The sequence below is a fragment of the Theropithecus gelada genome, chromosome 4 (assembly GCF_003255815.1).
Source record: "Theropithecus gelada isolate Dixy chromosome 4, Tgel_1.0, whole genome shotgun sequence".
NCBI classification, from domain to species: domain Eukaryota; kingdom Metazoa; phylum Chordata; class Mammalia; order Primates; family Cercopithecidae; genus Theropithecus; species Theropithecus gelada.
Window position 1 is genome coordinate 105,285,840 of NC_037671.1, and position 25,234 is coordinate 105,311,073.

Genomic DNA, 25,234 nt, shown 5'->3' on the forward strand with positions numbered 1-25,234 from the left:
TTTAAGGAACGTGCGCCCCCTAATTCTGCCGCGCCAGGAAGGAGGGCGATCTGGAGTGTTTAGAATACAATAGAGCCCAAGTAAGCGTTGAGGTTAAGTGCCTTCAAAGGGAAGTAAGAAGATTCCAAGTCAATGTTGAAATACACATGCGAAGAGAGGAAGCTCTCGGCGGCTGTGCTCGCAATCTGGGGGAAAGCCCTGGGCTCGGCCAGGTGGTGTTGGCCACGTTGGCCACGCCCCCACTTCGCGCAGCCGAGTGGCTAAGGAAATCTTAAGCAGGGAGGGGAAGCCAGACGGTTAACACAGACAAAGTGCTGCCGTGACACTCGGCCCTCCAGTGTTGCGGAGAGGCAAGAGCAGCGAGCGCGGCACCTGTCCGCCCGGAGCTGGGACGCGGGCGCCCGGGCGGCCGAACGAAGCGAGGAGGGACCGCCGAGGTGCGCGTCTGTACGGCTCAGCCCGGCGGGGGACGCGGGGAGAATGTGGACTGGGTAGAGATGAGCGAGACTTTTCTCAGATGTTGGATATTTGCTTGGAAAAACGTGTGGGTACGACCTTGGTAAGGAGCTTGAAATTTTTTTTTTAATTCTGAAATTGACCTGAAAACTTTCTTTTCTTTTCCTTTATTATTATTATTATTATTATTATTATTATTTTGCTGATGTCGCAGTAGAAACATGCTTCTGCTTTAGTGCACTTAGTGCTGTCAAACATTTGTGAGACTTTCCTTATGAATCATTAACCCTTTCAATTCTAGACATAATTGCCAATTCATTGAAATTTCAGTAGTGGTTCCAGCTCACACTCGTCAAACTATTCCGGGTTGGCTGAAGTTTTCAATTTTATTTTATTTTTAACATGTATTTGGCATCATGGCTCTACATGTTGGAACTAAATAAAAATAAGCAGGTTTGCTTAAATCATAACAGGGAAAAACAACTTTGCATCCAACTTTTTTTTTTTAAGAGCATCCTATTTAAGTGGAAGAATGTAAAAACCTCCTTGAAGGACTTCCACAGAATGTTATGTTTACATTTTAACAAGTACACATTCTTACATGGAAATGATACCCATATTCCTCATTTTTATCAACCACGTCTATATGAGAAAGCCCTTACAGAAGTTGTTTACCTTTTTTGGCCTTTGGAAAACACTTTTCTGAGTGTGAGGGAGGATTTGGGGGAATATCCTCATCAATGTACAAGTGGAAGCAGAGCTTGTCCTCCAAGTCTTCTAAATTTGTTAGAACTTTAGTTACAGTAAACTGTAGTACATCAGTGACTTCTGGGAATTCATACACTTTCAGATTTAAATGGAAAGTGCTATTTGTAGCTGAGGGCTCCTAAAGGAATTCTCTCCAGGGAATTTTAGTGAACAGTTTTATGTTTTGTTTTTGCCTTTTCAATTTGGTGTGAGATGCTTGCAAGTCAGAAGACACTGCAGGCTGTTTTCCCCTTCACCCATTTTTCCTCCTCTTTTCCTGTGGTCCAAGTGATTTCTAAGAGGCCGTAGCTCAGTGATGCTGGCAGGATGCAACCCTTTTCAGTCTTCCATGTGAGAGGATGAAAGAGAGCTCGCAGCAGAGGGAGGAGGCAGTTGTTTTGAAAGTTGTTTTGCGTTGGGAGCTGGTGGGAAAGTTCAGTCTTCCCCATTTGGAAAAGGCAGGCTGGGTTCCGCTCCTGCACCACACGCGCTTTCCATTTTTAGCTTCATTCAGAGGCAGACAGAGCTCCTTCCTCTTCCTCTCCTTGTTTGTGACACTTTTCTGAGGCAGCTTTTCCACAGTGTCGAGGGTCTGGCGGCCATGACCCCAGGCATTCTGGGACACTGAACTGTGTGCCCAGAACATTTTTCTGCCGTGAGAGGTAAAGCCAGGGATTGTTCAGAGGTGATTTTTTTTTTCCTTTTCCCCACAGTGAGGTTGCCACATTCTTTTTTTTTTTTTAGAGTAGCATTTTAAAACCTTGTTTCTTTTCAAGGCAGTTTACTTTATACGGCTTTTTGGCTCTTACTCAACTGTACCAAGCACTCTGCATCTGCTTTTAAAGTCTTCAGACTACTGTATTAGTCATAGCCTCTCAGAGGGAGCCACAGGAACGGCGGGACAATGGGGATTAAAGGCCTTTCCCTTCTCTTCCAGGCTGCCCCCAAGTGTAGCTCCAGCACTGTGAGGTTTCAGGGATTGGCAGAGGGGACCAAGGGGACCATGAAAATGGACATGGAGGATGCGGATATGACTCTGTGGACAGAGGCTGAGTTTGAAGAGAAGTGTACATACATTGTGAACGACCACCCCTGGGATTCTGGTGCTGATGGCGGGACTTCGGTTCAGGCGGAGGCATCCTTACCAAGGAATCTGCTTTTCAAGTATGCCACCAACAGCAGAGAGGTAAGCCTCTGGTTTATTGACGAAGAAGATTGGGGACCTGGCGCCAAATCTCCCTACTAACCCTTGAGGCCTTGTATTATCTCTGAAAACCTCTGAGAATCTGTAAGTATCAGTAAATAATTGATTGCTTGATTCAATTCTTGCATTGCTTTCTTTCTCTTTCCCTAAACCATTTCCTTCTTATTTCCTCCAGCCTTCAACTGTTCCATACTAATTAGTAAACAGTTAAATATTTTGGCAAATTGACACGTCTCAGAAAAGCAACTTGCAGCATAGGGTGGGTGAAATTGTCAGTGAACTTCAAGAAAGCTCTGGGCCCACTGGCCCTAGTGCCCCTGTTGTATAATATCTCTTAAGGGAGAAAACATTTTCTTAGAAAAAACAGTTTTAATGATTCTTTTGTCTGTCTTTGGTAGTTAGTTGGCTTTATTCTTTTTAATGAGCCAGCTTTATTAGCTGGGTTTCTAAAATTATTCTCAAAACTTTGACGTGTTTATGAAGTGAAGTGATGGTATAAGCCGAGAAAGGGGGTCATGTAAAAGTGTCCTCTGTCCGGATGACTTCAGAGCTAACCAGTGTTTATCTGCAGCAGCTCCTTTGCTGGGGCTGGGCTGACAGGCCAATTCCTTATTGGCCTCTGAAGTGGGTACACTCTTTGTTGTTTCAAAGGGGATGAAAACCCAAACTTGGAATGAGCAACTGATGTGTGTTTACCTTTATATAAAGCTTATAGCTAGGCGTGCTGTTCAGCTGTGAAATAACTTGCAGAACCACCTCTTGTTTTCAGAATTTGGCTTACTATAGCTGTACTTACTAGTCTACTACTGGGTTGCGTTGGATGAAATGACCCCTCAGCAGGCTCCCCATACCACCATGAGCACAGAGCACTGTCAGTTCTATTACTTCCTTCAGAAAGTAGGGAAAGGGGATGATTGGCCCTAGGAATCCCAGAATTTGGTACTGGGACTGTTGCTTACAGCCATGTCAATTCACTTTCCCCCTTCCCTAAGGAATATTATTTGAAGCAATCCGGGAGACTGGGAAACTCTTTGTCTCTTTCCTGTTTGTGTGTCTGAGTCCAGTGTTTTTGGTGAGGGGGAGACACAGCTGTCTAAAATTAAATAGAGCCACGATGCTCAGTCTTTCTTTTTTCCCCCGCTGCTGGGTGAATGGAGGCAGATTTTATAAAAAATAAAATTTAAATTCTAGTTGTACGTGAATGTTACCAAAAAATTTAACCCTAGAGGTCAGCCTTAATTATACCTCTTTCTGAAAGTAATGCTCTTCTTAATAGAAAGTCTCTCAATATGTGGCCTTGGAATGAATGTAGAATTTGTTTGGGTATATAAGGTTTGACGATGGCTTTAAAAGGTGTAGTGTGTTTTTTCCCCATATCAAGTTTGACCAGATTCATTTGTGCCGTGTTGCCCTGTCCAGCCCTTTGGGACTGAAATAAAAATTTCCATTCTGTGGGTCATCTTTGCCTTTTAATTCTATAATGTTCTTATCCTTAGTTCAGCTCTTAGCTTAAGTTTTTCAATTTCCATCATTCTCCTTTAAAATCATAGCTAAGTCAAGTAATGCTCTGAGATCATTTTAGTTCAAGGTTCAGAAAGATAGTCACTTACCCAAAGGCATATAGGCAAAGCCAGCTCTGGGACTTGAAGCAAAGTTCTTCTGACTTCTCCAATGAGTGCTTCTCGATTATGCTACACTAGCCCCTCTTGGTGTCACTGTGGTTTTAGTTATCATCTTAACATATTTCAGACCAATCCTTAAGCTATTTTGTGTTTTTTTTTTCCCTCTGAATGTAGAACTTCCTATTTCAATATATTAAGCAACCAAAAAACAGACAGTGCCTATGTTCCTGAAGAGGGTCCTTTGAAACTAACCTAAGAGGTCAGGATTCTCTTATCCTATTTCCCTATCTTGCATTTAACTGAAGCACTTGAATAGAGGATAGTATATCTTTAAAACCTAATCATAAAGTCAAGCAAGGAGTAAGCTTGAATGTAATACTCTCTTAAGCTTACTCTGGAATTTGTACCTGTTTTTCTGTTTCTCTCCTTTGTTTTTGAACTTTGGGAAAGGACAGCTCCCTTAGAAGGTGAAAGAAGATGGTGGAGTTGAGCCATTAAGGGTAGGATAGCTGCAAACCAGTTCCGGGACAGCAACATCAAGGACTAATGAAATGTTTACATTATCTTTATTCAGTTAGTTCTTTAAGTTCCATGAGCCATTGAAATAGGAAGAGTCTTTCTATATGTACTTTTTATCTGACTTATTAATCTTGCCCTTCTTTAAATGTTTTCATTTAAATAGCAAAAGATGTTACAGTATGTACTATTTTGCTGACATACTGGGGAATTTTTTTTTTTACAAGACCATTTTTCATTATGAATTTGTACAATGTGTCAGCACCTTTTTTTTTTTTTTTTTGGTTAAAACAAAACATACAAATCATATTTCTGATCTTGACCCTCATTTTTAGATTGGGTTTAGAATCATTCAGCACCTTTAATGAAACTGTTCTTACTTCCTATTTCCAGAACTAAAATCAAATATAGACCTACTATTCAAAACTTTGAAAATGTTTTAAACTGATGGGTTATTCTTTTATGGGGGTTTTCCCCATGTCCTCCTGAAATAATCTCTTATGACTACTTGACTACAGAAAAATCAGTTCAAGCATTTATATTTCAGAAGTGTTGCCCTGTAGAGTTTCTGCCCTCGGTTGAGACTGCTTGCACTCAAGAGGCACCGTGGCTCTTTGAGTCTAACCTCCCTGTATTGTGGCTGATAAACATCAGACAGATCGTGAGGACTCCCTTGGTGTCCATTCCGATCGAAGTCCATTATTAACTCAAGCCATCTGTAAAAAGTATCTAACCATAACATGCAATTCCCTCTTCATACTGCCTTTTATTTGAGAAATGATGTACCAAGGCATCACCGTGTTTCCTTTAATAAAAAGATAATGAAGAAGGAAACCTTCTTCAAACAACTTTGTTCACTTCACTCCTTTTTAAAATGGGGTGATTGCTGGGTGTGGTGGCTCATGCCTGTAATCCCAGCACTTTGGGAGGCTGAGGAGGGCAGATCACCTGAGGTCAGAAGTTCAAGACCAGTCTAGCCAACATGGTGAAATCCAATCTCTACTAAAAATACAAAAATTAGCCGGGCATGGTGGCAGGCGCCTGTAATCCCAGCTACCTGGGAGGCTGAAGTAGGAGAATCACTTGAACGTGGGAGGTGGAGTGAGCTGAGATCATGCCATTGCACTCCAGCACAGGCAACAGGAGTGAAACCCTGTTTCTAAATAAATAAAATAAAATAAATAAAATAAAAATGTGGTGATTGCAGGCTGAAGGTCTTGGTCACTACTGAGTTCCAATCCTCTCAAGACAAACATTCATATGGTCAAAACAGAATTATAATCTAACGAGTCATTCTTACAGAGTGGGATTCGGGGAGGGAAAAGAGATAGCTAGTAATTTAAATGATCTTAATGTAATTTGGGGAGAGGATGATCAGATGACATTTAGACTTGGATACTGTTTCTGCTTCAAACCCACTGCTGTGTGTGTCTGTTTGCATACTCTAAAAAAGGAATTTGCAGGGGGAAAAAAAAAAAACACCTATATTGTTCTTGTTATCAGACTTCCATTAAGCACTGCAACTCAACCCATCCTAAACTGTAAAATCTCCTTCATTGTGTAAAACTAAAAAGAAGCCCTGTGTTTTGTCCGGAAGCTGTGGATGGCAGGGCGTGTTCTGTAACTGAGGCCACGGACAGAGACAAATCTGCTCAAGTGGTGGAGGGGTCTGCCCTGCACATAAAGAGCTTCTGTAGGAGCAGGTGAAGCAGGGAGGTATTGAAGCCCAGTGTCTTCTCGCTGTTCGTTTATAGAAGGCACACAACGGCCCGTCCCCAGCAGTAATTCTTTAGGACCCTGGTCAGTTCCAGTGAAGTTTCCTTCCTGAGTTAGGTGAACACATTCTTTGTCTTTTTAGCACTATGAAGTTTAAGGCACACACCAGGTTCCTTCTTAATATTTGCTTGGTTCAAAGACAGACTGTTACAAACTATGGGTCAGGGAGATGGGTAGTCTAAGATGCACATTCTGGATCTTTCTAGGACCAGAGGGAGACTTAGTACTTGGTTTTTCACTTCCCTTTAAAAACAGTCCTGATTCCTATTCCCCCTCCAAAGTTACCTGGACAAGCACAATAGTCTTAGAGTTTCAGCTTTTATGGCGTCTGTGAATAATGTCTCAGACGTGCATTTGAGATGAAGATGTTTATTGTGTATTAGAACGCTAGACTTAGAATGGATACAGGTGGTTTGTAAGCACCTTCCAGTTTTGAAATTTTATGATTTTGTATCTATCTATAGCTGTGAGTTTCTATGTGCCCTATAGCACTGTATGTAATTGAAATTTAAAATATTAGAGCTCTGTCCCTTTCCTAATGATAACCTAATATTGAAGCTCTTTAATTTGTCTGGGGTTTGAGGATTATCGTAGACCTCTCTTCCACCACAGAGCCTTTTCTTTTTAATTGTTCTCCTGTCTGGTCTGTTGAATTGTGTTTGTAAAGTTAGAGATGGCAAGAGCTACTTCCGGTGCTGCTTTATAGCTCACTAGTGACGAGTCCATAATTGTGCTCAAAAAGGTGTTGGGTAGCTTATGCTTTCTAGCTGACTTCTTTTTGGGCACAAGAAAATGTGTGTAAGATTGATAACTGAAAACCTAGAGGCCCATTCTGTAAAAGAATGGCAATTTGGAAGAAGAACCACGACCTCAGTGTAGTGCTCCTTGTTGGTAATCAAGCTGTGACTCCCAAGACATCATCTGTCAGAGACTATAATTTAAAACAAAGTTGATGAACCAGTTGAGTGCCTTTCTTAAAATTACTGCTGTAAAGTTGATATGTTGAAAATATCAACTGCTAATTATTGGCTCACCAACAAATGGCATGATTTGTTTTTCCTGTTTGTCATTCTACTATTACGGAATAATCACTGAAATATGAATATCAAATGATTTGCATGTCATAGAATTCAATTCCATGAATTTTCCAAATTAATTAGATTTTATAATATGTCCAAAACAATGAGCCTCTGAATAAGTCTACTAAAGCTTTAGATATATATATATTTATATCTCAAGACTGCTCTGAGATACTCTTGTCCCCAGTAGTTTTACTGCCAACAAATACCAATAATGACAAATGGTGATTAAAAGGGCAGATAGATGTAAATGAAGGCAGAGGAGGAGGATGAAATGAACATCTGCTTTTTTCAGCTCTCTGACAGAAATTCATAAAGGACCAAAAATAACACTCTTGTTTCAACTTGTGTTAGGTGTAGGAAAATTTTCTTTTTTTCTCTTTCCAGTCTGAGTATGCTTCATTGATTTGTATATTGAATACTAAATTGTTTCAGAAAAAAAAAAATCATTGGCTGATGAGACACTTAAATGAGAAAAGCTAGTCTGTCACAGGCATGTAGGTGTGCCATATCTATTTAAATAGAGGTTTAAATTATTGATGAGACTTAATGAGGAACTGGTGTATATTCTAACCAGAATAGTAGATTCCACTGTGAACAATCTGTGTGCATTGATGGAGTCACATATTTGAGTCTACCATTTCAGGTACATGAATGCACAGGAGCTACTGGGGATATAAAAACTGGAAAATAAACATTATCATCTATTACCACTCCCTCCTCCTTGGTCCATTTTAGTAAAGAATTCAGTCAAGTGATTGGTAGGCTGTCTTGAATGAGAAGAAAATAAAAATAGGAAAGCGAGAGAATAAAAACCAAAACAAAACTGTGACTGCAAACTGTTGTAAAGGACTACTCGCAGAGGAGTTCTATTGAATAGTGACGAATTGCTTCCTGATTCATGGTTGGTGATTTTTTTACCCTCTCAAAGAGAAATGTATTATTAAGGAGGAACTGGTATAGTTAACATGTTTCTTTAGCAAGGCCCTACAAAGTTAAAATGTGTGATGCATCCAGTCTGAGGTCATTTCCTCAGATCTTAGAACCTACAGCTTTCCTCAGTATAAACTCAGTTTCAAAGGAGGGCTTTTGGCCAGGCATGGTGGCTCAGCCTGTAATCTCAGCACTTTGGGAGGCCGAGGTGGGAGTATCGCTTGAGTCCAGGAGTTTTGAGACAAGGCTGGGCAACATGGTGAGACCACCCTTCTCAACAACAACAAAAATTAGCTGGGCGTGATGGTGCATGCCTGTAGTCCCAGCTACTCAGGAGGCTGAGGTGGGAGGATCGCTTGATCCTGGGAGGTCTAGGCTGCAGTGAGCTAAGATCAAGTCACTGCATTCCAGCCTGGGTGACAGAGGGAGACCTTGTCTTTAAAACACACACACACACACACACACACACACACACACGAGGGCCTATGACCACTCTTGAGTAGAAGACTCGAGAACAAAGTAGAAGACCAGAGAAGAACAAAGTTACTTGAAAGATCTCTTATTAAAGAGAATATACAAGCTATGAAAACACACACACACACACACACACCCCTCATCTGGAATGAAAAAAACATAATACATTTGGTTTCTGGTTCCTTAGGCTGTTATGGAACAACCAAAGAACATTATTTTGGTTTCTGAGGTCAAAACTATTTTATTCCCCTCAAGCACACTATGCTTATGGTTTGAGGGAGAATGAGAAATAGGAAACTAGAAACAGGCTGAAATGATCTAATCTTGACCATCTAATTCTGTAGTGTCTTATTCTCATTCTAAAAGAGAATGGCTGTCTTCTCTGTTCTAGTATAAAAAGTCATGATAAAAATAAAGGATCCTTTATTACCAGACAGTAATCCCCTAGACTGTTTTAATGCTTGGTTGAGTATTTGCTTATGATCTCAGACTTTAAAAGATGGTCTCCTATGGTGAAACTTGTTAATTATGTGGGCATTATTAATGTCTGTTCTACTTATCAAAATTTTATCATTGTTAGTTGTATTACCACTTGACAGTCCAATTTATTTAATTGAAAGATTGGTTAACATTTTACAGTTAAAGTAATTGTTTCCTGTGTTTTTTCCTGTTTAGGTTATTGGAGTGATGAGTAAAGAATACATACCAAAGGGCACACGTTTTGGACCCCTAATAGGTGAAATCTACACCAATGACACAGTTCCCAAGAACGCCAACAGGAAATATTTTTGGAGGGTAAGTAAGGGAAATTTCTTCAGATCCATTAAATGTTAGGAAAAAATGGAGCTAAAAGAGCTGGGTGGCTCACCTCCTTTCTCATCCCGTGCTGAGAAATGCTGGGGCTCACCCATAAGTATCCGGCATCCCCATGGACACAGGGAATTCTGAACAAATGTGATGAAACCGATTAAATGTTTGGCCTGTAGGTGGTTAGTGATGGAGATATGGGCTATATGTGAATCTTGATTTTTGCAATTCATTAGAGCTTTGTAATGAAAAGAAACAGTTTGTTGCTTGCTTTAAGGATAGGTTCATTTGCATTTCTCTGCAAGGAAGTAGTAATGAGTCACCACACCTTAGATTTCACCCCTTTTTGATTTCTTGCTGACTTTAATTGAATGGAAGAGTTATCACAAATGAATTATCTTTTTTTTTTTCTTCTTTTTTTTTTTTTTGAGACGGAATCTCACTCTGTCGCCAGGCTGGAGTGCAGTGGTGCGATCTCGGCTCACTGCAACCTCTGCCTCCTGGGTTCAAGCAATTATCCTGCCTCAGCCTCCCAAGTAGCTGGGACTACAGGTGCTTGCCACCATGCCCAGTTAATTTTTGTATTTTTAATAGAGATGGGGTTCCACCATGTTGGCCATGATGGTCTCGATCTCTTGACCTCGTGATCCGCCTGCCTCGGCCTCCCAAAGTGCTGGAATTACAGGTAGGAGCCACCACGCCCAGCCAGGAATGACACAAATGAATTACCTTAAAAGTAGATGCCATTAAGAAAGGATAGCTGGAAGATGGGTTGAGGGGAATGGAGGACCACAGAACTAGTCCTATTTAAATACATGTGCACCGTAAACGATTCCATTTGACAATAGGTTAATTATCTCATAGCATAAGGAAAATGCTTAACAGTCATGCAAGATGATGAGCTTTCCTATAGAATCCAACCAAAAGATCTAGCCAGTACAATTTCCTTTGCTATATTAGGGCTAGAAAGGCCCCCAGAGGTGAACTAATTAGATGGAATCCTTGAATAAAAGACTAGATTAGCAGTGAACAGAAAAAAGACAGATTGCTTTCCTTCTTCCCATAGATGTCTCAGGGATATTTCGTTTCCTCAGAAGATAAAGATACGGTTATTTAAATTTAGTAAGCGTTTTTGTGCATACTTACATGAAATGTACATTATTTGAATTCTTTAAAAAGAAACAGCTGCGTGATAACCAAAATTGCTATGCTTGCTTTAGCTGGTATTTTTGCCTAGAACAATTATCGTTCGGGCAAGAAGCTATTCCTAAGAAACAATATTCTTAATCCAGGAAGTTTTGCATTTTTAGAAATGTATCTTACTATCTCCCAAGCAAAAGAGGGTAGTTACATATTCACTAAGAATCATGTGCTCGCAATTTTTATTTAATAATTATTCCTGCTTAAAATACATTAATCACCTGACTTATAATGGTGGAACCATGAGTGCATTTTTGCCTTTATTGTCAATAAAGTCTTCTCAGAAGTGAGCCATAAAGGTGCATAGTTCTTGGAGTTAAAGGTCTGAATTAAGACAATCCAGCATAAGTCTCATTAATGTATGATTATTTTGAGAAAAGGCAAGAAACACCTAAAAATCTCCCCTCACTGTCCAGTTCCCTGTTTCATTTAAAGATTCACTATAAGTAACTGAAAGGCTTTCCTTGGGAGGATTTATTTGAATCAGCCTTTCACATGCAAAGGATATTGTAGAACATCCCGGTTTTGCTGGCAGGAATATGAACATCTGTTGTGAGGAAAGAAAAAGTTTCATGCAAATTACACAGCCAAAGAAGGGATGTTCAAGTTGAGAAACCAGTGACATTTCTTGTAACTGTACTATGAATCAGCACATTTTAATCTACTAGATAATATATGGAAGTTCAGGAAGGTGGTAGGAAACGGTGTTCATTTTACGTATGCCTTATTGTATTTTGTGTGTGAGTGGCTTCACGGCATCGACATTGCTGTTTTTAAATGAGGATACAGTAAATTGCAGTCCAAGGAAGGCTAACTGGAATCAACATACCCGTAGCTTTAGAAAGCAGTTTCCGCCCCAGCGAAGAGTGCAAGAGCGATGGAACCCCATGTTCCTGGAAGTTTGCACATCAGAGTAAACAAACTTGAAAACCCCTCTTGATAGCAGAATTCACCCAGCCTTGTTCCATTTTCTCTTAACAAAACACACCGCAAAAGCTCTCACAAGCTGCTTTGATGAAGCCACATGTATTTCCCCCTTCACAATTTACAGGAAGTTACTCTTAAAAGAAAGTGATTCTGGTGTTTACCGCCTGTGTTAAAGGGACAGAGTTCCTTTTTATTTCTGATAACGTTTGAACGAAATACAGAAACTATCTGTAGACTAGCACAGTCGGTACGTGAGTAAGGAAAAGCAATAACCTGCTGTCCGGTGAGCGCAAAATTCCTGCTACGAACAGTGCCTTACTACTGCTTGGAGACTGCAAGTCGCAGATCACACTAGGTATTGACTGATTGTATATGTATAAGGGCATTTCTTAAAGTCTAAAGTAAAGGTGGTACCTCCTAAAAAGAGGGAGAGAGAAAAAACTGTGTGTGGAAGGATAAGGAGTGTGTTTATAGTTTCAGTAAGAGTGTACATTTTAATTTTTCTTCTTCCTCTGCCTCTTTGCCAAGTATCGTGAGTGCATCTGTTAACCAGAAGTAGTATTACTCTAGGACAAACTTCGAATTCTTCATTCTGCGTTGCCTTTAAGGAACAACATACTTTCTTCCTGTTCTTCTTCCAAAAACACATGCCTATGGCTCTGTGTGTGGTGTTTTAGCCAGCCTCCTCCCAGATAAGGGGTTCCCTCTTCCCTCGTTTGAATTAAAAGGAAAGTGCAAGTCTGGACATGTTTATCAAGAGGAAAAGTGACTTCTCAGTAATAGACTGTCAGATTCTGGCTGCTGCCCCAGTATTCACTTTGTTATGGCAGGTGAAGTTCACCTTTGCCCCACCCAGTGTTTCCACAAAAAGGCAAGGTTCCAAGTATTCATATGAACAACTGTTACTTTAGGACTTGGAGGGTTGGGGGTGGAGGATGTTTGCATAGTTGAAGCCTTGGGCGGGGGTGTAGGAAACGGCGAGTACAGAGGCCATAGAAAAAGCTGAGACTCAGTTTGACGTCGTCAGCCGGCTTGGTCTTCTACCCAGTGACTCAAAGCACTAAAAGTCAGCATAATCGGAACTGAAGTCAGTAGCATCGCCCATTTGCCATTCACTGCAATAGCAAAAGTAGTACTCTGTGGTGGGTTAATCGGTTTGAGGCAGCTCCTTAAATGAACATTTGTGTTTCATTTTTCTGTTATTTTCCCGAACATGAAAAGACGATAAAACTGAAATGGAAAAGGTAACTGACAAAGTGTGCCTTACCTGTTTCCGTCCTGATTTCTGCTGATTCAAGACGATTCTGGCTAAACTGATTTGATTCTTTTTCTAACTAGGCAGTAGGGGATCAGAAATCACACACGGTACCGGCTGTGTTTATTCTGAGAGGTGCTGGGGAGCTTTGGGGTTGACTTCCTTTTACATGCCTGTCTTCTCTTTCGGACAGATCTATTCCAGAGGGGAGCTTCACCACTTCATTGATGGCTTTAATGAAGAGAAAAGCAACTGGATGCGCTATGTGAATCCAGCGCACTCTCCCCGGGAGCAAAACCTGGCTGCGTGTCAGAACGGGATGAACATCTACTTCTACACCATTAAGCCCATCCCTGCCAACCAGGAACTTCTTGTGTGGTATTGTCGGGACTTTGCAGAAAGGCTTCACTACCCTTATCCCGGAGAGCTGACAATGATGAATCTCAGTAAGTGGATTACAGAAGAAAAAAAATTAAAAATGCCAGTAATGTCAGTTCTGCCCCTGTGAACTAATAACATGTTGTTTAATTACGCTGCTTGGTCATGTGTTGGATGAAGTAGGTGGCTTAAGCTAGGGACTAGGAAGAGGAAAAACATTTTTTGAGTCCCTATTAACTAGTATGAAACTTGATCATTAAACAAATATATATATATGAAGAGCTACCTTGAGTTTTGAATTCAGAATGTTACAGGAAGAAATATATGTCCAATTCTAATTTATCCAAAAGCAGCTCGGAGAATTGCAGGGATTGGTCCAGACATGCTGCATATGCAAGGTATAGCCCTCATCTGTGGTAGTTTGTCAGGACTTAGACTACATCAGAATATTTATAGATGTACATTTGAATGTACAGTTAGGATCTGATGTGGAATATTGTAAGATCATTGCTAGAAAAACTTCGTCATAGTTTTTCAGTATTATTCTAAGTGAATAACCGTAAAGATTTTATATCTTAGCTTCCTTCCTTACAGTAAAAAACTATCTGATCTCTTGATCAGTATTATAGTAGCCACCTATCACCTTATCTTAACAAATTCTCAATTCCTGAGGTTTCTATGCTTTTACTTCTTTTATTGGGTTAAAATTGCTGTCATGACCTCTCTCTGCAGAGGGCTGCGTCATTTTAGTCATTCTCAAGTGGTCTCTGTGAGCAATTGAAGAATTGTCATAAGATTCTAACCTCTGCTGTAACTATGCTTGTGTGTTGTTGGTTAGACCACTAAGTCTTATTAGCAGTTTTAAAAATTAGTTCCTTTTGGTTTAGAAGTTAAGACTAGATGCTGAAGTTTTTATAACTTTTTGTTTTGATATCATTTCAAACTTAAGAAAACATTTTGAGAAAAAGACAAAGAATTTCCAGTTACCTTTACCCAGGTTTACCAATTATTGATATACTGTCCGTTTGCTTTATCGGAAGGCTAAATTGTTTTAGTTCTCATTTTCACCTTTGAGACATTTGGAATAAATGTCAATGTTAACATAAACTGGAATTTTGACTTTGATTTTAGGACCAACAAGCAAACCAAGTACTTACCCTAGTCATATATAATCCAGCTGTATGGTTATTTGGTATTCAATCCACACGTCATTTTACTTGATCTCCCTTAAGATTGTGTTCGCAGTTTTCTGAAAATCTGGGGCTATAAAAGCACCAGGACCTCCCCCGTAGGATCCCATTTTAAGATATGTGTTTGGGGTCCTTACACAACAGGTTACCCTTGAGCTTCAGGAAAAGAACTGGCTCGCAGTTCCCCAGTTCCAGCTTGATGGGTCTAATCAGGTACTGACTAAAAAGGTGGCAGTTCTTTTCCCTCATCTCTCTTCAGCACTCCCTGAGACTCTGGACACTCTGTCATATCCCTGGGGCTGAACCTCCCAGGAGCCGTTCGGTTGTTTTGGCATCTGTGTGTGCCAGGCCCAGTGCTGAGGACCTAGTAACAAAAGACAAATGCACAGGCACAGCAGCATTTTTGGGGAACTCATTTTCCAGCTGGGCATCTCAGGAGAAGCGCACAGCTCCCTCTTGGCTTTCTTAACATAATGAGCCACTTCCTCTTAAGAGTCTCCCTACATTCCTTGAGTTTAATCATTCATGGATTCAGAGGAAAGTCTTTTGATTTTTGCTTTTCTTTAAACAGTTCATTTGAGGTTACCTACCCCAGTGACTTTGCACCAACCACCAAGAAACTTTTTTGCATGTTTCCCTCACCCTGTGCCAATCAAGGGAAGGGTTTAAAGGCCTGGCGTTTTTATTCCTCAAGGAAAGACTTTGCACAGTATTTTAAGGTTCAAGTGCTTCTCCTTTGTGTTCAGAAGCAACTCTCATATATACTGTGAAATGACACCTTTTATTTATCCCTTTTTATTTATGCAGTATGTCCCCTTTTATTGTGGCAGAATTTTTTCTAAATGGTGGTTTAGCATTTTCAAGCACATTTCATTGTCCAATATTCATAGTAAAGAATGAGAGTTAACAATAACCAGTCACATTAAAACAAGATTCCTGCTGCCAATTGTGAAACCAGTTGTCTTAGGCGTGGCAGCTGATGATTGAGACTGTGATCAGGAAAATTTCCACTATTTCATCAGGCCTAATAGGTAGATTGTGTCTCCAAATGAATTGTGTTGGTTTCTGTGCTTAAAGCACAATAGAGGTGGTGCAAGAATCTCCATGAGGGCTTAAATGGCAGTGATGGTTCAGGCGGTAGAGTTTGGAGAAGAAGGGATTTGCAACAAACCAAAGGAAAGAAAAGCAAGTAGCCAGAAATCACAAACTGGCATTTTTCTAAAAACAAAGGAAAAGGAATAAAAGAACTAATAAGTTTGAAACCCCTACCCCTCCCAAATTGGGGGGGGGGGGGTATTTTTTTTCTGTCTACCTAACTAACCCATCTAGAAAACAGTTGACCAAATTATAGACTTCTAAATGTTCATCTGCTTTCTCAGTTTCAGTTGAAAAGAGACTTTGTTTTGCCTACTGCAGAACTTCTAGGTTCTTTCTTATAGTCTTGGGGTTCTTATTATAGATCGAAAATGTGAGTCGGCATAATTAAGCCATTCGGAGTCTTCAGAAGCAGTTCACTCTTGAAATGACTCCGTCCGCCTACAGCCATTTAAGATTTCAGAACAAAAACAGATCTTGATTTTCTTTTTCATGTTAACTCAAGCTGCTGCTGAGTGGGAGAGTCAGAAATGACACCAGCTCCACTGATTACTCAGCTGCTGAAGGATGATTTTTTAAAATGCACCTTTACTGTATATGGACTTCCTAATTTCCACCTGTAGAGCATCTTAGGGAGGCTAACATGTCACTCTGGATGTTCTTTTAGAATAAGATGCAATCTATTTTTCCGAAGGCATTAGAGATAGCAAACATTTATTGTGAGTTTACTATATACTGGGCACTGGGCTAAGCATTTTGCATAGAAAGTTTAAAATTCTGACTTTTTTGTTGGCCCAATCATAAGTTTCATATCAGTTCAATATTCAAATTATAGTAAGGTGCTTAAGAAGAACGCCTGGCTAAATGTGAGGGGCACTGCCACAAATGGACTGAAACTTGATGCTTATTGCAAATTTATGCTTATTATTTGTTAAATTATAGAACCAAGGGAGTATGAAAGCCACTGGAAAAAATATGAAACTTAGATACATAATTTGCCACCTAAAAATGGCTCAAAGTCATGAGGATAAAGTTTTTTGTATTTTCATTTTATTCGAGTGGCATCGTTTTTAAAAATCATTATGAATTTGACCCTATATAGATGTTTCCAAATCATTCTTTTTCACCTTCATAAAATTCCTTCCTGTGGCTGTGAGATGCCTTGCCTATCAGTTTTCAAGCTTGGTTGTCTTTCTCATCCTTTACCATTTTAGCTTTAAAAAACAAAAGTGACAATTAGAACTTCCTGCCTGCTGGGCCTCACTGAAAGACCGATATTGGCCTGATAAGGAGATATTTATTTTAGTTTAGTGGCTTCAGAAATCCCTCTCCCTCAGCAAGCTTTCCATCTCGGCCCCCCATCAGCATCGTCCCTGATAGCAGTGTTCTCTGTGTTTATTCTGGGGCTTCAGGCTCGCCCAGGAGGAACTGATAACAGCTGGCAGGAGATAACATTCTCTAAGGGGCTCTCAAATTGGAATCCCTCAAGCCAGTCAGCCTAGAGAATACATTTGAAGGGTTCAGTTCTGGAGTTTCACAGAGTTCATTTCTAGACCTATCAGATAGCAAGCCTGGAGTTCTTTCTCAACTAATCAAGCAGGGACATTTTTCAGACGATGAAGCATATTTGCACAAAGGCTTCAGCGCAATCCCCCAGACTTGCTGCCTCTGAAGGCATCTCCACACATCGACAACGGCTGATGCCTTTGGTGCGTTCCTAGGGCAGATGTCCTGACTTGAGTGACTGTCCTCCAATAATCAGAGCTCAAACTAAACATCATATGTTTTACTTTTGGTTTCCAGGCAAGGCTGAGCAGGGAATTTTCAGTTTTCCCTGCTCAGATGGGTGTTTTCCTGAAGGCATCATTTATTGTGTGGCGAGGACACAAGGCTGGCTGTGGCAGGGAAGGTCTAGAACTGTCCTCATTGCTGCTGTTCCTAAATAGTATCTTTACCAAGTAATAACGTGCCGTCTTTGGGAATAAGTGCTTTCCTGTTAGCCTGTTCTGTTTTCTTGGGTGCGCTAAGTAATTGAACTGGCTCAGGAAGTACCTATTGTGGTTTGGCAGAGGTGACTGTCACGCCTTGTGACTCCAGGGGCCAGCACTGCTGGAATCCTGGCTAGACCAGACCGAGCCTTGGTGAAATGCTGTCTGCACATTGCGAGGAAGGGTGGCATTCACTTCGTTAAGCTCCTTGGCATAGGCAGTTTGAACAGGGCTTTATCAAATTCGTATTCAACAAGAGTAGAGGTGAAAATTGATGACTGTGTATTACTTGAAATGAGTCTTAATCTTTCACATTTAGTTCTCAGGGTGTGCTGATTTCCTTTAGGTAAACCATGAACATCAGAAAGACTTTTATTAACCTATGACAGGGTCCCCACCCCAGTATTTTTCCACTCCATTAAAATGGAAGCTATCTTTTTTTTTTTTTTTTTTTTTTTGAGACAGAGTTTCTCACTCTTGTTGCCCAGTCTAGAGTGCAATGGCACGATCTTGGCTCACCACAACCTCCGCCTCCTGGGTTCAAGCGATTCTTCTGCCTCAGCCTCCCAAGTAGCTGGGATTACAGGCGTGCACCACCGCGCCCAGCTAATTTTGTATTTTTAGTAGAGACGGGGTTTCTCCATGTTGGTCAGTCTAGTCTCGAACTTCCGACCTCAGGTGATCCGTCTGCCTCGGCCTCCCAAAGTGCTGGGATTACAGGCGTGAGCCACCGCATCTGGCATAGGCTATTTTACTCCAGCTTAAACAGCAATTTTCTATCATAAGGTCTGTACTAATGAAAACAGAATTACCCAAGGCTGCTGTTTGTTCTGTCCGTGCTGCCATTGTCCTCATTTTGCTGAGGAGGAAATGGAACTGCACTTTTGAGTGAGTGGCCCAGAGCCCTCTAGAATGAGAGCGCGTTGGAAGCCAGATATGTGGCGATTGTGTCGCTAGCTGGTACTCAGGTTTTCTCGAGAAGGAGGAGCAACTTTGGCAATTTTGTTTCAGTTCTCTCTAGCCCGCTGTGTAATCGCCCCGTTTTCTTTACTTCAGCACAAACACAGAGCAATCTCAAGCAGCCGAGCACTGAGAAAAATGAACTCTGCCCAAAGAATGTCCCAAAAAGAGAGCACAGCGTCAAAGAAATCCTAAAACTGGACTCCAACCCCTCCAAAGGAAAGGACCTCTACCGTTCGAACATTTCACCCCTCACGTCAGAAAAGGACCTCGATGACTTTAGAAGACATGGGAGCCCCGAAATGCCCTTCTACCCTCGGGTCGTTTACCCTATCCGGGCCCCTCTGCCGGAAGACTTTTTGAAAGCTTCCCTGGCCTACGGGATGGAGAGACCCACGTACATCACTCGCTCCCCCATTCCGTCCTCCACCACTCCAAGCCCCTCTGCAAGAAGCAGCCCGGACCAAAGCCTCAAGAGCTCTAGCCCTCACAGCAGCCCCGGGAATACGGTGTCCCCTGTGGGCCCAGCCTCTCAAGAGCACCGGGACTCCTACGCTTACTTGAACGCGCCCTACGGCACGGAAGGTTTGGGCTCCTACCCTGGCTACGCACCCCTGCCCCACCTCCCGCCAGCTTTCATCCCCTCCTACAATGCTCACTACCCCAAGTTCCTCCTGCCCCCCTACGGCATGAATTGTAATGGCCTGAGCGCTGTGAGCAGCATGAATGGCATCAACAACTTCGGCCTCTTCCCGAGGCTGTGCCCTGTCTACAGCAATCTCCTCGGTGGGGGCAGCCTGCCCCACCCCATGCTCAACCCCACTTCTCTCCCGAGCTCGCTACCTTCAGATGGAGCCCGGAGGTTGCTCCAGCCGGAGCATCCCAGGGAGGTGCTTGTCCCGGCGCCCCACAGTGCCTTCTCCCTTACCGGGGCCGCCGCCAGCATGAAGGACAAGGCCTGTAGCCCCACAAGCGGGTCTCCCACGGCGGGAACAGCCGCCACGGCAGAACATGTGGTGCAGCCCAAAGCTACCTCAGCAGCTATGGCAGCCCCCAGCAGCGACGAAGCCATGAATCTCATTAAAAACAAAAGAAACATGACCGGCTACAAGACCCTTCCCTACCCGCTGAAGAAGCAGAACGGCAAGATCAAGTACGAATGCAACGTTTGCGCCAAGACTTTCGGCCAGCTCTCCAATCTGAAGGTAGGCCTTGAGAGAGAGCAGTCGGAGGGGCTGTGAGTGCATGCTTGTGTTTGTGTTTAGCTTGCTTTCCACGGGGTATCGATTGCATTTGCAGTCGTATGAGCCCCAGGTTGGGAATAGTGGGTATAGATTCTGCCTGGCTTTTGCCACTTCTAGCTCTTTGACTTTGGACAAGTGACTTCCCTTCTCCTGATTTGCTTCTGAATAATAAAAACATTAGGGGTTTGGACTAGAAGATTAGGTGAAACCCTGCTAGCCTGTGATTTTTGTGCTTTTAGTTTAAGAAAAGCACCATTCTGAAAACATGAAGATTTTTTCTTTTTGAGACTGTCTTGATGCTTTTCTTAAGATATTTGCATCATCAACACTTGAGTCTTTGAGCAGAAATGTTAGGTCTCAGAGCCAGCTTGAGAGCAGAGCTAACACATGTGGCTTCTTCCCAGGTCCACCTGAGAGTGCACAGTGGAGAACGGCCTTTCAAATGTCAGACTTGCAACAAGGGCTTTACTCAGCTCGCCCACCTACAGAAACACTACCTGGTACACACGGGAGAAAAGCCACATGAATGCCAGGTGCGCAGTATTTTCTGGGTAGACCTTCTGACCTTTGTAGAAAATGTCTGTGAGTCACCCTCCCATGTCCTATATAGCCCGTAGTTAAAGCCAACACCAGATTCTGCCTTGTCCCGGGCTGATGGCACTATGGGCCTCCCCAGTGCTCTGTATCTGCTGATGACCTGAGATGACACAGCCAGCTTCCAGTGGGTGGGAAAATGGTAGGGGAAATAAACAGCCACTCGTGTGCCGTGTGCCCACAGCGCCCTGTTTGCTTAATACCACACTGGAGGTGCCACAAGGAGGCTTCTCACCTCCCAGGTTGCTGGGCGTTGGCCTGTAAGCCTGCCCCTCCAATTGGCAGCTCTTAATCTTCTGGCCTTCCTGTCTCCCTTCCCTACTGTCTCTCTCTCCTACACTGTAGGTCTGCCACAAGCGATTTAGCAGCACCAGCAATCTCAAGACCCACCTGCGACTCCATTCTGGAGAGAAACCGTACCAATGCAAGGTGTGCCCTGCCAAGTTCACCCAGTTTGTGCACCTGAAACTGCACAAGCGTCTGCACACTCGAGAGCGGCCCCACAAGTGCTCCCAGTGCCACAAGAACTACATCCATCTCTGTAGCCTCAAGGTTCACCTGAAAGGGAACTGCGCTGCGGCCCCGGCGCCCGGGCTGCCCTTGGAAGATCTGACCCGAATCAATGAAGAAATCGAGAAGTTTGACATCAGCGACAATGCTGACCGGCTCGAGGACGTGGAGGATGACATTAGTGTGATCTCTGTAGTGGAGAAGGAAATTCTGGCCGTGGTCAGAAAAGAGAAAGAAGAAACTGGCCTGAAAGTGTCTTTGCAAAGAAACATGGGGAATGGACTCCTCTCCTCAGGGTGCAGCCTTTATGAGTCATCAGATCTACCCCTCATGAAGTTGCCTCCCAGCAACCCACTACCTCTGGTACCTGTAAAGGTCAAACAAGAAACAATCGAACCAATGGATCCTTAAGATTTTCAGAAAACACTTGTTTTGTTTCTTAAATTATGACTTGGTGAGTCAGGGTGCCTATAGGAAGTTGCTTGTACATAATTCCAGCTCTGCAAAGCTCTCTCAACAGCAAATGGTTTCCCCTCACCCCTGGAATTAAAGAAGGAACTCCAAAGTTACTGAAATCTCAGGGCATGAACAAGGCAAAGGCCATATATATATATATATATATACACACACACACACATATTATGTATACTTATTTACACCTGTGTCTATATATTTGCCCCTGTGTATTTTGAATATTTGTGTGGATACGTTTGCATAGCCTTCCATTACTAAGACTATTGCTTAGTCATAATTATTTTTTCAATGATAATACTTCATAATTTATTACACAATTTATCATTCAGAAAGCAATAATTTAAAAAGTTTACAATGACTGGAAAGATTCCTTGTAATTTGAGTATAAATGTATTTTTGTCTTGTGGCCATTCTTTGTAGATAATTTCTGCACATCTGTATAAGTACCTAAGATTTAGTTAAACAAATATATGACTTCAGTCAACCTCTCTCTCTAATAATGGTTTGAAAATGAGGTTTGGGTAATTGCCAATGTTAGACAGTTGATGTGTTCATTCCTGGGATCCTATCATTTGAACAGCATTGTCCATAACTTGAGGGTATGTGTGCAGAATTACCCAAGAATAACTTAAGTAGAAGAAACAAGAAAGGGAATCTTGTCTATTTTTGTTGATAGTTCATGTTTTTCTCCCAGCCACAATTTTACCAGAAGGGTGACGGGAAGGCTTTACCAACCTGTCTCTCTCTCCAAAAGAGCAGAATCCTCCCACTGCCCTGCCCACCCCCCGAGTCCTATGGCCATTCAGAGCAGCCATATGACTTTTACATCCATTGTATTATCAGAAAATGTGAAAAAGACAAATTGCCATGTTTTAAAACCACTGCAAAATTTTCCCCAAAGCATAGGTGGCTCTGTATGTGTGAGGTTTGGGACTTGAGTCTGGGTGGTGTTCTGTTGTTGGTTTTTGTTGCTTTTTTTTTTTTTTAATGTCAAAATTGCACAGACATGGTGCTCTACCAGGAAGGATTTGCGGTAGATAGGCTCAGGCCACCCTTTAAAAGCAAACACACAACAAAAAACGGGTATTCTAGTCATCTTGGGGTAAAAGCGGGTAATGAACATTCCTATCCCCAACACATCAATTGTATTTTTTTCTGTAAAACTCAGATTTTCCTCAGTATTTGTGTTTTTACATTTTATGGTTAATTTAATGGAAGATGAAAGGGCATTGCAAAGTTGTTCAACAACAGTTACCTCATTGAGTGTGTCCAGTAATGCAGGAAATGATGTCTTATCTAATGATTTGCTTCTCTAGAGGAGAAACCAAGTAAATGTGCTCCAGCAAGATAGACTTTGTGTCATTCTATCTTTTATTCTGCTAAGCCCAAAGATTACATGTTGGTGTTCAAAGTGTAGCAAAAAATGATGTATATTTATAAATCTATTTATACCACTATATCATATGTATATATATTTATAACCACTTAAATTGTGAGCCAAGCCATGTAAAAGATCTACTTTTTCTAAGGGCAAAAACAAGAAAAATCGTTTCTGAGACTTTGCTTAATAGTTGGTGGCCTCACGATCACATCAGTATGCTTGGGCACCCCTTGCCTACTGTAAGAGACCCTAAAACCTTGGTGCAGTGGTGGGGGCCGCAAAACAACCAGGGAGGAAGAGATACATCAGTTTTTAGTATTAAGGACCCTCTAAGACGGCTTTTTTTTTTTTTTTTGCCACCTTATGATTATGTGGTCACACCCAAGTCACAGAAATAAAAAACTGACTTTACCACTGTAACTTTTCTCTTTCCCTCCTTACGAAATACTGATACATCACTCTTCAATCTATTTTATAATTGTATTTGACATTTTGTTCACATCAACTAATGTTCACCTGCAGAAGAGAACAAATTTCGAATAATCCAGGGAAACCCAAGAGCCTTACTGGTCTTCTGTAACTAGCAAGACTGACAGTTTTTTTATGTATCAGTGTTTGATTAAACACAGTCCTTAATTGAAGGTAAACCAAAGGATCTCATTGACATTAGACCAGACACTTTTGATTCCCAACTACTCGTTTGTTCTTTGTCTCCTTTTGTGCTTTCCCATAGTGAGAATTTTTATAAAGACTTCCGGCTTCTCTCACCATCCATCCTTCTTTTTTCTGCCTCTTACATGTGAATGTTGAGCCCACACTCAATGGTGGTTTTGTTTTTTTCCTCTACTCAAAGTTAAAACTGACCAAAGTTTGGCTTTTTACTTTGCTAGAACAACAAACTCTCTTATGTTTACATACTGGTTTACAATGTTATTTATGTGCAAATTGTCAAAGTGTAAATTAAATATAAATGTTCATGCTTTACCAATCTTTGTCTAGTGTCTTGAGTGAAGGGTCAGTGAGCGACATCTGCATACTGTACAGATGGCACCAGACCAAATTTTGAACACAATACAATTTGCCTCTCCCTTGCACCCACCCCGGTTCTGCTTCAGCAGCAGCCTCTGGGATGCCCTGATCTCCCCCAGCTCCTTCCAGGAGTATATATCTGTGCGATCTGACAGCATCGATCGGTCTCTCATAACTAAGATTTTTCTTCATGAACTATAAAGATGTTCCCTAAAGGAGGCATTTCAAGCATCAGCCAGTAAGTGGGAGACGATTTGTTTGCTTTGTGAACTTTTGCATTTTATTTTCTCTATGGACATGGAGTGGTGAGGAGATAAGGAGGACTTGGATCACTTCCAGAAAGGCCCTGCTAGCTTGTGCCAGTCTGTGTGCGTGTGTGGAGACTCAGCCCACTTACGGGTGTGGGGCCCTAGGAAGCTGGGTCGGGGAACACTGCCCATTGATGACAGCAGCTTCAGTAGCTTCCTCTGGGCAGGGCATGGGGAGTGCCCTACAGCCCATGTTTACTCCTTCACATGTAAGACATGTAAGTACATTTGCTATTTGCCACTTGGCCTTTTTTTTTTTCAAGACAAGGTTTTGCTCTGCCACCCAGGCTGGAGTGCAGGGGAATGATGATGTCTCACTACGGCCTTTATCTCCCAGGCTTAAGCCATCCTCCTACCTCATCCTCCAAGTAACTGGGACTACAGATGCGCGCCCCCAGGCCCAGCTAATTTTGTTTGTTGTAGAGACAGTCTCACTACGTTGCCCAGGTTGGTCTCCAACTCCTGGACTTAAGCAATCCTCCTGCTTCGGCCTCCCAAATTGCTGGTATTACGTGCATGAGCCACTGCACCTGGCCTACTTGTGCATTTAAAACAAGTTTCCAGAAAGCTACTTTCCCAGAATCTGAGCATTGTTAGTGTGAGAGCCAGGGATCTCGGTGGTATGGCCATGTGGCCCCGCGTGATGAGAACAAGTCTGCGTGCTTAGTCATTCATGCTCCAGAAACTAACCTGTCTCCAGAGAAAAGGCTCACATAAATTTGGGTCTCATTTGATAGATGTAAGTAGATGCTTCTAGAAAAGTGATACTGCATTCAGTGAAAAGAAAATCTAAAAGCCCTTTGCAAGTGGTTTTCATGCTTCCCATTTCATCTATTAGCAAATTGATGGTTTTATGCGCATGCTGACTTCATGTTAAGAAAATAATGCTTCTGCTTACATTTGGACACTCAAACTGCCTGATGTTTTGTTTTTAATGTTTCTTCTTTAAATTCACTTAAACATCTGTGCCAAGAATTTGAAATGCTGCCAACATGTAACTGTGGAGTTAAGAAAACCAGAACCCTATTGTCATAAACGTGCCAAATGGTGCTGGTTATACTCTTAAATTCTACAGAACCATTGTGGT

General features: G+C 41.9%; 1 protein-coding gene across 3 annotated transcripts; it reads left to right on the forward strand.

The window, feature by feature from the left end:
- Positions 1 to 283: 283 nt before the first annotated feature.
- Positions 284 to 23,798, forward strand: PRDM1 (PR/SET domain 1). 3 transcript variants are annotated; one of them, XM_025382828.1, is made up of 7 exons: positions 284 to 559; positions 2,141 to 2,389; positions 9,483 to 9,602; positions 13,190 to 13,442; positions 18,704 to 19,812; positions 20,256 to 20,384; positions 20,791 to 23,798. In XM_025382828.1, the coding sequence occupies exons 1-7, from the start codon at positions 518 to 520 to the stop codon at positions 21,364 to 21,366; spliced, it is 2,478 nt and encodes an 825-aa protein (XP_025238613.1). In that variant the 5' UTR covers positions 284 to 517; the 3' UTR covers positions 21,367 to 23,798. The 3 variants fall into 3 exon arrangements, with proteins under 3 accessions (XP_025238613.1, XP_025238614.1, XP_025238615.1); XM_025382829.1 differs by having other exon boundaries at positions 284 to 437; XM_025382830.1 differs by lacking the exons at positions 284 to 559; positions 2,141 to 2,389; positions 9,483 to 9,602 and adding an exon at positions 12,753 to 12,985.
- The last annotated feature ends 1,436 nt before the right edge of the window (positions 23,799 to 25,234 follow it).